Raw genomic sequence first — 12,948 nt, 5'->3', positions numbered from 1 at the left:
ATGTCTCTCCGACTTCCCAGTGGCTCCAGGAGGGCCTGTCCCCGTCCCACCGCAGGATCTGTCAGGCTCTCGGGTGGGGGAGCCGGCTTTGGGGCTGGAAATGCTTGCAGCATGCCTGGAATTGGAAGTGGCTTCTCCTGTGCCTTCGGGGGCAGCGCATTGGGAGGAAACGCCAGCGGCAGCAATTCCTGTGCTGGCTTTACTGTGAATGAGGGGGGCCTCCTCTCCGGCAATGAGAAGGTGACCATGCAGAACCTCAACGACCGCCTGGCCTCCTACCTGGACAACGTGCGTGCTCTGGAGGAGGCCAACGCGGACCTAGAGCAGAAGATCAAGGGCTGGTACGAGAAATTTGGGCCTGGTTCTTGCCGTGGTCTTGATCACGACTACAGTAGATATTTCCCTATCATCGATGATCTCAAAGGTCAGGTAAGAAGTTACACTTCGCAATCATTTTTATGAGCTTCCATCTCTAAATGCCCTTTTTCTCTCCTCACTGAATACTAAAAACGTTTATCATCTCTACCTGTAATTTCTTAAAAGGAATTTCGATTTAGCTTTGGAAATAAGCACTAAGTAGATTCAGTTGGTTAACCTCATGATTTCAAATGTCACTGTCCAGTAACTATGTTAATTTTGATTATTTCCATTTCCTAATCTAAACAAACACCACTTTTTGGGTGTTTCTAATTGATCGTGATAAATTACTTTTAAAAAAATCGAACTCCCTGTTTCTAGATCATCGCTTCCACCACCAGCAATGCTAATGCTGTTCTGCAGATCGATAATGCCAGGCTGACAGCTGATGACTTCAGGCTCAAGTAAGTAGCCTCTCACAGTGAAAGAATCCATGGAGATTAATGCGAAGCATTAAATTGAATTTATTTTTTGATCCCTCCATTAAATGTTACCAACTCGTATTGCAGCACTGTAAAACACCTGGATTTAAAATAAACCGAATAGTATTCCTTTTTAAAATTTTTGCCATAAAAACATAAAGTATGAACTGCTATAAAAGTAGTGTTTAATAACCCTACTTCTTTCTCTGTTAAAGAAATACCTCGACATAAAGAAAATGATAATTATCATACAATAAACTTTGAAAATGTCTCTTGTGGCCAAATCTGCCACCTCAAAATTCCAGACCTCTAGAATTTGATCATTGATTGGTGACTATTTCTCCAACCATGTGACAAATTGGAAAATCATTAACACTCTTTAAGGTACGAAAATGAGCTGGCTCTTCACCAGAGCGTAGAGAGCGACGTCAATGGGCTGCGCAGGGTCCTGGATGAAATAACCCTGTGCAGAACAGACCTGGAGATTCAGTACGAAACCCTGAGTGAGGAGATGACCTACCTCAAAAAGAACCATAAGGAGGTAAGGGAGGAATGTCTACATTTTGCCATCCCTCTGCAGACACTGTCTTCTTGACAGGAGGTCATGTACTTGACTTCTTAAACCAGAAATTGGTCCTAACGAACCGTCAGACAGACAGGAGGCCTGAGCTGTCTTTAGAAGTGGTGAAGTGTTTGTGCAGATTCACCCTTGCTCTCTCATTGTCTCCCATGGGAAGAAAAAAAAAGAATCATGTTTTCCAGACCAATCAGGGTTATAAGAGCAGTGTTTGGCTAGATAATTATAGCTAAGTTCAAATGGCATACTTAAAAGATGACATCTAATTAGATAAAAGATGTATACTTAAAGGACAGCCTAAGGAAACTAGATCTAAATTTCTATATAACAGTGGCAGGTTTAAAACACTTTAATATTTATTCCATACACACATTAAAAGTATATATATACTTAATACATATTCTTAATAGGTAAGGCTTATAAAAATGATGAGACTGAAATTAAACTGTTATATCAAAATTTATACTTTTAAATAAATAGTATACATCCAAAGTGGTCACCGTGGGAAGCTAGATTCTAAATCGGATCATACAGCCACTACTCCAGTCTCACCTTCGGGATTGCTATCAGAACCACTGTTTTCTGAGAATATCTTTATTCTTTGAAAAAGAATTTGATGTTTTTAAACCACTAAAAAACTTCTATAGTCAAGACAAATGCGTAAAGGAGAAGATCAAGCTAAAAATGCTGCTTGCTTAGTCATGAAGCTGTCTTATAAATCTAACTATTTGAAGAACGGCATTTGGCAAATTGAATGCAGTTGGTTTTTTTAATGACTCACAGACAAACCTCCATGCATTCTTTTATCGTTTTCTTTTTCTGCTTGAACTGGGGAAACTTTCCCTAAATCCTCAGAGTAAAAAAGCCACCCAGAGAGGGAGAAGGTATGGGGACCACCAGGGAGGAACGAATGCTAGAATCACCTGAGGGACTTGGTACAAGGAGGAAAGAAAGCCTCGTTACTGTCATCAGGACCCATCTGGGACCTGGGACGTGGGTGGGGAGGAGGGTTCCTGCAGCAAAGTCGTAAGCTGGCCCACGTTGTTTCAGTTGTACACAGTCTCAGCAGCGGTGGCTGCCATCCACAATCTTAGAACTGACTCATTGCATCCCAACAGCACACGCCTTGGATGGAATAACATGAAATAATATGCAAAACTGATTCCAACCTCTATGATGACCATAATGATCATAATAACTAGCAGTTATTTCGTATTTACACGCCAGGTAGTATTGCTGGTCTTACTACTAGTTCACACCTTTCAACAACACACAGAAGGATATTTTTTTTTTACCCTCAGTTTTCAGATAAGAAAATTGAAACTTGAAGTTAAGCAACATTCCCAAGTTCACCTGCTACTGCAGGGCAGAACCAAAATGCACGTAGAGATTGGTTTGACACCAAAGACCATCAAGACGCTATAATGTCAGTGTAAGCTTAATAGCTCCATAGACAGCTAGGATTCTTTAGAAGATGATGTTCTTCCTTTACTAATGATAAATAAATAAGTGTATGATTATAAATAATATATAAACATAAATATTTATTCATAGTTATTTCAACTGTTCAGAGTTATTCAGGCTTGGTCCCCCCACCACCACCACCATCACCATCATGCTCACGCTGTGTTCAGGAAACAGCTGAGCACAGAACAAGCTCAAAGCTGGTCTCAAAGCGGAATAATGACCAGCCTATCACGGTGGAGACATGTGTGCTATAAATGAGCAGAATCAGAGCTAATGGGTCACTCATTCTAAATATTTCAAGGGCTTTCATTGAGAAAAGGAATTAAGACTTTTCCTGCGCAGCAGAAGTAAAACCGATCAATGACCTGCAGTTTAGGAGCTGGAATTGGGTTCATCCTAAGAAAGGCCCCTGGGACAATTAAAACTCCAAGAATGAAACAGGCTATTTCCTGAGGCAGAGTTGCCTGCCACTGGCAGTTAGACATCCACTGGGCAGCAAACAGAAAATGCAGAGGGAGCTCATTGCACAGCCTGGGAGACGGGGCCAGGTGAATGCTAAGAGCCCTCCCCAAGCTAGGCTTTCCAGACCTTCTATGAGATCCCTGCACAGCTGAGCTGCACACTTGCCTGCCTGCAGGAAATGCAAGTCCTGCAGTGCACGGCCGGGGGCAACGTGAACGTGGAGATGAACGCGGCGCCCGGGGTGGACCTCACGCTGCTGCTCAACAACATGCGGGCCGAGTACGAGGCGCTGGCCGAGCAGAACCGCCGGGACGCCGAGGCCTGGTTCAACGAGAAGGTGAGTCTTGGGAACACGAGCCTGCTGGATCCTGGTGGTGTCACACGACTGAGGCCCGCTCCTCGCTCCTGCCTTTCAGAGCGCCTCGCTGCAGCAGCAGATCTCCGAGGATGTGGGAGCCACGACCTCCGCCCGCAACGAGCTGACCGAGATGAAGCGCAACCTCCAAACCCTGGAAATTGAGCTTCAGTCTCTCTTAGCCACGGTAGGAAAGGGCAGCTCCTGACCGTCTCCTGGGTTCTCATTTTAAATATGTGCCAGCTGGTTTGAAAGCTCTTACCCATGTTGAGAAGCTATGCATACGCTATTTTATGCGATTAACTGAAAACACAAAGATAATAGGGTTTAACGTAGAACAGCTAAAACAGCAACATCGATGTCTTCAAGCTCATTCTACCGAAAAGACTTGCTCATTTTAAGAGTGTCACAGAGTCTTCGTAACCACGTGGCCATGTGAAATCTAAAACGGTTATAGGCAAAGTGAGCAAGAGGAGAAAGTCATACTACAGCAAAGCAAGCTTGTGTATCTGCAAATCTGTCTCAGTGTCTCCATCATTTCCTACAGAAACACTCCCTGGAGTGCTCCCTGACCGAGACCGAAGGCAACTACTGCGCGCAGCTCGCCCAGATCCAGGCTCAGATCGGGGCCCTGGAGGAGCAGCTGCACCAGGTCAGAACCGAGACCGAGGGCCAGAAGCTGGAATACGAGCAGCTCCTGGACATCAAGGTCCTCCTGGAAAAAGAAATCGAGACCTACTGCCTCCTCATCGGAGGAGAGGATGGGTAGGTAAAATAACTTACAGAGAAGTAATATACTGAAATGGGCGTGACACTTAGATCTCTGGGAAGTGAACATAAACTGATAATGACCACATTTATTATCATAGACTCTAAATATCAAACGTGATACCCTACTGCCAAGATACACATTAGCAATATCTTATAAAACCAAAATGCAACAAGCCCTGTATTTAAGGTATGAAAATGTAAGACTCACCTCTCGGGGCTAAAGCAGAGGTAACCCACTGAAATGTGCTCACCAAACATCTGAAGAAGACATAATAGCGAATCTAGAATTGAAGGGGTTCTCTCCAGCTCATTCTTTTGTGATGTTTTCTACAATATGTGTTTATAGGGCTTGCAAGTCTGGAGGTTACAAGTCTAAAGACTATGGGTCTGGAAACATGGGCAGTCAAGTCAAAGGTAATTAAAAGTAAATTCTACGTTTATGCTATACTACTTCATTTTCAATGCACAGCTTGATTGCTTTTATTAGAATATACACGTTATATATTATATATAAGAATAAATATAACAAAGATTTGTAGTAGATATCAGTGTGTGCTAGATGTCTAACTTTAGTGATGTGTTCTAAATTTTGAACAAAGTAACGTCACCATGTTTTTAGCTAATCAAGAAATCAAAATTCACGAAAAAATGAGTCTAAGTATTTGTGCATAGTTCATCCTATATAAAAATCCTATTATTCCTTTCATTGATATAATTTATTATTCCTTTTAAAAAATTTATTGTGGTAAAATATACAGAACATAAAATGCAGTATCTTAACAATTTTTGTGTGGACAGTTCAGTGGCATTATGTACATTCATATTCTTGTGTCACCATCACCACCATCTATCTCTAGAACTCTTTACATCTAAAACTGAAATTGTATAGCCATTAACAGTAACTCTCCATCCCCTCCTCCTCAGCCCTTGGAAATCACCATTCTACTTTCTGTATGAATTTCACTGCTCTAGGCACTTCATAAAAGCGGAATCATACAGCGTTTGTGACTGAGTTATTTCACTCAGCATAATATCCTCAAGCTTCGTCCATGCCGTAGCATGTATCAGAAGTTCCTTCCTTTTTTAGAGCCAAATCATATCCCTTTATATGTTTATACCATGTTTTTTATCCATTCACCCATCGGTGGACTCTCGGGTTGTTTCCGCATTTTAGCTATTGTGATCTTATTTGTCTTTTCTCAACTCTCTAAAATCTCCTTTTAAATTTTAATTTTCAGATCCGACCAAAGCCATAGTGGTTAAGAAAGTTCTTGAGGAGGTAGACCAACGCAGCAAAATACTGAGCACCAGGCTCCACTCCCTGGAAGAGAAATCTCAAAGCAATTGACTTGAGACACAAGAGCTAGCACATGGCCCAACCCGTGTGGCTCAGCGGTTGAACGTCGACCTAGGATCCAGGCGATCGGGGTTCGATTCCCGGGCAGGGCACATGCCCGGGTTGCGGGCTCGATCAATGACTCTCTCATCACTGATGTTTCTATCTTTCTCTCTCTCCTTTCCTCTCTCTGAAATCAATAAAGATATATTTAAAAAAAAAAAAAAAAAGAGCTAGCATATGCCAAATACTTTCCGAGAAGAGAAGGCATTATATATATCTGTCCAGAAAAAATGAGCAAGTCTAAAAAAAATGTCTGTCCCTTTGTCTTTCTGTTACTGAAACATAATCTCTAGCAATCAATAGTGGTATCTCCCCACTCGTCTGGAAGAATGTCACATGCAAATGCGATGACTCATTTGATTACCTTATAGAAAATGTTGTCAGTTCTTTGTGTTCAATAAACTCTCTTCCTTCAGCAAGTTATCACTGATGGTATTTCTTGTCTTGCACGTAAAATGTCTGTGTCTGTGGTACAGATATATGAACACCTAACAGCTCTAAATTTATATAAAAACTTTTTTTAAATTTATCTTTATTGTTGAAAGAATTACAGAGGTCTCCTTTTTTCCCTATTGACCCCCTTCTACCCCGCACCCACTCCCCACCCCAGGCCTTCACTGCACTATTGTCTGTGTCCATGTTTAAAAATTAACATTTCCATCTAAATTTTCATGAGGCTTTCCCAACAATTCCAAATGAGACAAATTCAGAATGAATAGAAAATACTTTCACTTAAATCCCCAATCTGCTATACTCTGCCTTAATAATGTCTATGCCCTTTCATAATAGCTAAAATGTATACATTTCAAGTTCATATGCAAAATGGAGATAATAATACTTCTCTCAAGTGGTCATTATAAAGGTTAAACAAATTATTATACAGTGCATTTATTGAATAAGCACTGAGTAAATGCTAACTTATTTTTTAATACTTGATATTTGTAAGGATTAATTTTCAAATATCATTTCCCTTTTGAATATATACTTAAGCAAAATTCCAAATATAAGGAAGGTTAAAGCAAAAATTCTGACTTAGCATTCAAGTTCTATTAATGGAGTCACTCACTTGTATTACAAAGTACGTCTGATGTTTATAATTCTCTTGACTAATGGATTCATCCCTAATAATGAGAGGAAATAAAATGAACTGAAAACATAATTTCCTCAGGTCTAATATTACCCCTAGAGACTTAATTGATCCCTCCGTCTTCTATGAATGGATTATCCATATTATAATCCACCCATGAAAATTTGACTTCAAGCTTCATCTGAAAATATTAAGCAGGAAAGATGACTGGGGTTCTTTAAGGGCACTATAATTATCCTTGAATTACTTTTATTGTCTATTTCTAAGGCAATCTTAGCAAGAGGCCACTAGAGTCAAATGTCTAATCAGGTCTCCCATCAGATTATGTGAAACAAAAACATTACAATCTTAGAGAACATTCGTGAGTTCTCAGAAATGCAGCTTTCTCAGTAAGTGCGAGAATGGTAGAAAATGCTTTTGATTTTATGTCACTTGGGTTCTGTGCCACTGTTCTCATTCATTTAATAATAATAATGAAGAGTGTTCTCAGTAATAAGACTCTTTATTTACTTAATTTTACTACTTAGCTCTGAAAGCATTTTTGAAATTTAATGATAACTGTGTTGTAGAAAGAAGACACCTTCTGGGGGACATTTTCAGAGCTTTGGTTCTTACACTGTAGCCAGTGTGTCGACACTGTTCCCTAATGAAATGCTCATCTCCCTTCTGCCACTGTGGCTGCTGTCGCCACTTCATTCTTGTCTCACTGGAGCATTTACTCACAGCAGCTATATATATAAGAAAATAAACTTTTGAAGACTTCAAATTAAAAAGAAGAGGGAGAAAAGAAGTTCTTATATTTAGGAATAATAAAGGTCTTTTTAAATCAAAAAAACAAAAGCTGAAAGCATGAAGGTAAAGACGCATCTATATCAAAAAAATAATAAAACAGTAAGAAGCAAAACAAAATTAAAACCTCTTAAACCGTAATAAAATAGACTTAAAATCTATTCCAAACCCGTGGGTAAGCCTGTGCAGCTAGCCAGGCAACTACTCCAGTTTCACGCTGCACAGTTCCAACCTGTCCTGGGTGCGGTTTGGCGCCACCTGCTGGCCTCTGCCTTCTCTGTATAAAACCAAGGGAGGCTTCTGGGAAGAGCTGACTTCCAAGAAAGCCACAGTTGCAGGAATCTGCAGCCTGTTTAGTTGGCCTGACTCATCCTCAGCTTCCCATTTCCCAAACTTTCCTTCCCTAACCACCCCTCCCAGCCCTGCCTGTCTGCCTGCCATATCTCCCCTGTTCACCCCAGCAGATGGGAACTTTAGCCGCCTTCTTTGGGACCAGACACGGAATGGGAGCCGACAGCTCACATTACAATCTGGATTATATATGTCCGGGGGTTCTCTGAATAGGAAGCTATTGTCTATTTGGTGTGAAGAATGCCAAAATAATCAATAAACTCTGTGCTTGCTTCAATCTATATTGACTCTGGTCCTGGAAGGACAGAAGCACCTAAACCCCTACAAAGTCACACACCCATTCTCTTCATGCTCCATGAACCAACTAAACGATCTTCAGGAAAAGCAAAGAACTGAGCTGTTTAAAGAGACTATAGAGCGTTCAAACTCCACAAGGACCAGACTAGTTCATTTCCTCCCAGAACATAATTTGGCAAAATGGCATGACCGAGCAGATGCTGGCGGAGAAAAGGAAACCTTTGAACAGGTACCCTTGATTGAAACTATAAAGACAAAGACTGGGAAAGGATGCTGGGGGAAGAATGCAGAAAAAGGAAAGAGTGAAGGAAGGGAAACGGGCGCAGAACTGGTGCATTGCAGCTCTGTTTTTGTAGGGAGCTTGCAGCTCCTTTGGGGTCTGGCAATAATAGCTGGACTGAAATCGATTTATGGATGGTGCCACACCCACTGCGAGTTGCTTCTCAGGACACTTATTCCTACAAAGTCTTTTTTCCTTCCAGGAAGGTGAGCCTGGTGAGGCTCACAGTGGCCACCATCAGGACACTGGTTGAAACAGTGATTCTCCGCAGGGAAGTCCCCAGGTGATTCTGGCACGGCCTTCCCAGCCCCCCCCCAAACAACACCTCCTTTCACCAACAACCCCTCCAAGACGCGCACACACACACACAATCACAAACCCAGAAGGTGGAGAATAAAGATTTAAAACACAGAACACATAATAAAGGACAGAAGCAGTCAGTGACCCAAGCTGTTCACGAAGCAAGTCAAGCCATGTTGTTTTTTGTTCATTCAAGGACTATTTATTATCTACCTATAACATGTTAGGTGTTATAAAGAGGCTGTACGCATATTAGATTGAAGGTTTTCCTTTTTCCATACCATCTACCACAAAAACTTCTGCCAACACTCAACAAGTACTCTATGTCCAGTTACTTCCCTTAACTATTCTGATCTTATGCCATTATCTAGAAAACATAACAGAATATTCTCTAGAGTGAATAGAAGATAGAATTTCCCGACTTCAGTCTATTCTCAATGCTAAAGATGCATCAGGGGCAAAACGCCACGCTTTTCAGGATTTGATTTTCCTGCTAATCTAAAAACATGCAGTATATTAATCTGAAAATTTAAGAATGCTAATAATCTATCTCATGAAAATGTTGATGGTTACTGTTTGCAAATCATTCTGCAATTATTACAGTGATGTGTAGTTTATATGATTCTTTACAGGTAAAAATAAACTGCTAATAACAAACTATTCAAAACAACGTGTCACTGAGGGCAGCATTGAACTGGGAGCCCAGATACATAAGGTTTAGTCCATTTCTTTTAAACCTTCATATAACTGAGTGGATGCCAGGCACCAGAGCTGGCATTTCTGAACATTTTTTCCTCTACTGGAATCTAACCAGATTCTTGAAGCTCTCATTTCACAGATGAAAGAAATCCCAATAACTAACTTGTGAACTCTGGCAACTCAATATTTCAAATAAAAGAGAGTATTCAATTTGGGGATGGCTCAAAACAATGGAGACCAGTGCTCACTAAAGAATTCTAACACTTCAGGCAAGAACAGAATTGTATTTATATGTGTGATGGAAATCCTTTAATCCACTAAACATCAATGTTCTAGACAGTTTGCAAGTCACAGAATCGAGATTAGTCTGATAGATTCACCACTGAGAAGAAAAGGAACGCAGATACACAGAGAGAACGTATGAAGCTGCATTTAAGGAAATACTAACCAACAAGAAAATCCTGTGGGTTTACCTCTCCATTTGTTTATACGCTGCCTCATTAGGCAAAGAATCTGAGGCGGCGATGACTGTTTTATTTATTAAATAAATACCCTTCCCAGAAGTGATTTCTGAAGTATGGAGTATCAGAGAAGCATCTCAAAAGAACTTGATTTTGAAGTTGAATTTTTAAAAAAACAAAGAACAGACATATGTCAGCATTAAAATTTTATCAGTTTTGCCCTGGCTGGGTGGCTCAGTTGGTTGGAGCACCGTCCACTGCACCAAAAACTCGCTGGCTCGATTCCCAGTCAGGGCCCACACCTAGGTTTGGGGTTCAGTCTCCAGTGGGGGTGAGCATGCAAGGCAACCGATTAATGTTCCTCTCTCACACTGATGTTTCTCTCTCTCATCAATAAACATATCCTTGGGTGAGAATTTAAAAATTACATCAGTTTTTATTATATATAATAAAATTATATCAACAAGAAGGCTAAAAAGTAAGACACAAGATAGAATATCTTGGTCATCACAAGCTTCCTCAATGGAGACCCAAATGCCCACACGGCCCAGACCATAAGGCCACTAAAGCTGCCGGAATGGAAAGGCTGCCCCGTAGATGCCGCTGAAAAAAACCCCGAGCAAAATTCAGAACCCAGCTATGCTGCCTCATGTCTTTTCTCATTTTTTCCACGTGAAGCTCTTTCTGCCTCGGCTCAGAAATTTCTGTTTTATCAGATGTCTTTCGCTTAGCTGCTGTTCCTTTCTTTAAACCTTCTTGGAACCCAATGCATCCTTTATGAAAATAGAGAGATTCTATTTCATAATTTTAAGAGGAAGGAAAAGCCCAATGATGGTTCCTCCCATCTCCGGCATTCACGTTTCATTAAATCATTAGCGTTTAGGCTTCTTTGGTCCCATGGCTTTGGGGAGGGGTGAGGCAAGATGACCAACAGACTGTGCTGGTTGGTGCATTTTTGTACCTACCTGAGAAGGGTGTAATGAGAATTACACCCAGCTTAATGATTTAAAGTTTATAGAACACCCTGTACTCCTTGGAGAGGTGGCACCCCGAGTATAAGACAGGTTAACACAGCACTCCTGTGAAAACAGGACAGGTAGAACATAAAAGCTAGTAACCTAGAGAGCTGCACAGCAAAGGGAATTACCACCGACTTAATAATGTGTCCCAATCAAAGGCAGTCTAAGGAAAAATTAAAAGAAGGCAGAACATTGGATACAAATGATCAAATATAAGGATTAAAGCATGCACGTGGTTTACCAGACACAGCCAAGATAAAGAGTTTTAAATAAACAAAAGTCAGCGAGTTACGTGAGCATAAAGCTAAGACAGTCAAGAAATATTTTTGAAAGCATCTATACTTTTATAAAAAGATACTTTTTTATAATTGTAGTAAAATACACATAACATAAAATATACCATCTTAACCATTTTTAAGTGTGCAGTTCAGTAGTGTTAAATACATTCACACTGCTGTGCAACCAGTCTCCAGGATTCTTTTTATCTTGCAAAACTAAAACATTATACCCACTAAACAACTCCGCATGCCTGTTCCCCAGCCCCTGGCAACCACCATTCTGTTTCCTGTCTCTGAATCTGACTACACTGGGTACCTCATGTAAGCAGAATCATACAGTATTTGTCTTAAACACACACACACAATTTTAAACTACTAGCAGAGGCGGATGGAAAAATCTAAAGTACAAAGAGACAGAAAAACAGGAAGCAAAAATGAACTGGGGAGGATTTTAGATCTCAGTATCTGTATAATGACCCCCGTCATAACATTAGTTATCAGAAGTGGATATAGGTTCTCTTTTCTAAATGTCTTTTAAACAAAACAAAGGAAAAAAAAAAGAAAAGCTCGAGCCGAGGGTAGGCTGGGGAAACTCCAGATTTCAGTATCTGCAAATAACTCCACCACATTGGTTATCAGAAGGGATTCAGATCCCCTTCTTGAGATATCTTTAAAAGAAAGATGAAATCAGTATCATTTCTTAGTTTCTTAAGACAGCAGACTCAAAGGCAATCAGAAAGATCACAATCTTTGTAGCAACACACCAGTCACAGTTCACTCTGATCTGAATATAAAACAATCTGCTGAAAAACTTTCCAGTCTTTCTTAGATATTCTCTGTTCAAATAAAGGTGTTGCTGAGATCTAATAACACATACACGGGAGACTATTATTATTTAAGTTTTTCTTTTTAACAGTAAAAATATCTAATTATCACAAACTTCAACCTCAGAAATATGCTGATTGAAATAATCAGAGAGAAAGACAAGTAAATCTAAGCGTAATGCTGATGCCGAAGCTAATTTCAACTTCAAGAGACTACAAACAGAAAGCTACAGGTTCGATGGGAAATGTCCCTTATCATAGCAAGCACTGTAATGACATTTGTTAATCTGGGGATGGGCGTGCAAGTGGGAAATCGTGAAGTAAACTTAATAGACTTACTCCTTCAGAAAAGAATTATCAGTCACCAAAACCTCTGAAAGTAAAACTGTAATTCTGAATAAAACAATGTTTGTTGCTTTGCTCCACCTTGGCGTTTTGTGTGGGGTTTTTCTTGTTGTAGTAAATGCCCCGAGGCTCTGACCCAGCTTCAGGAAAAGAGCCAGTAGAGTGGGTCCAGGAAAAAGAAATGATCCAATTGCGGATTAGCAAAACTGTAACAGGGATTAAGAAGGGCCACGGAAAAGGAACACCCTAAAAGTGTGTATATAAGAGCCAAACAGGCAGCCTGCAAACACGCTCTGCACTGTCACCTCCCCTGTTCGCCTGGACAAGCTAAACCTTTGCAGGAGCACC

The 12,948-nt window shown here is 40.5% G+C and overlaps 1 protein-coding gene across 1 annotated transcript; it reads left to right on the top strand.

The window, feature by feature from the left end:
- Positions 1-6,288, top strand: KRT25 (keratin 25; the record flags this gene model as incomplete). The annotated part of the gene is made up of 8 exons (XM_081160973.1): positions 1-429; positions 739-821; positions 1,224-1,380; positions 3,521-3,682; positions 3,762-3,887; positions 4,248-4,465; positions 4,818-4,885; positions 5,710-6,288. The coding sequence occupies 8 exons, from the start codon at positions 1-3 to the stop codon at positions 5,817-5,819; spliced, it is 1,353 nt and encodes a 450-aa protein (XP_081017099.1). The 3' UTR covers positions 5,820-6,288.
- Positions 6,289-12,948: the final 6,660 nt, after the last annotated feature.

The sequence above is a fragment of the Miniopterus schreibersii genome (assembly GCF_964146895.1).
Source record: "Miniopterus schreibersii genome assembly, chromosome: 16".
In the NCBI taxonomy this organism is placed as follows: domain Eukaryota; kingdom Metazoa; phylum Chordata; class Mammalia; order Chiroptera; family Miniopteridae; genus Miniopterus; species Miniopterus schreibersii.
This window is presented reverse-complemented; position numbering and strand designations above follow the sequence as displayed.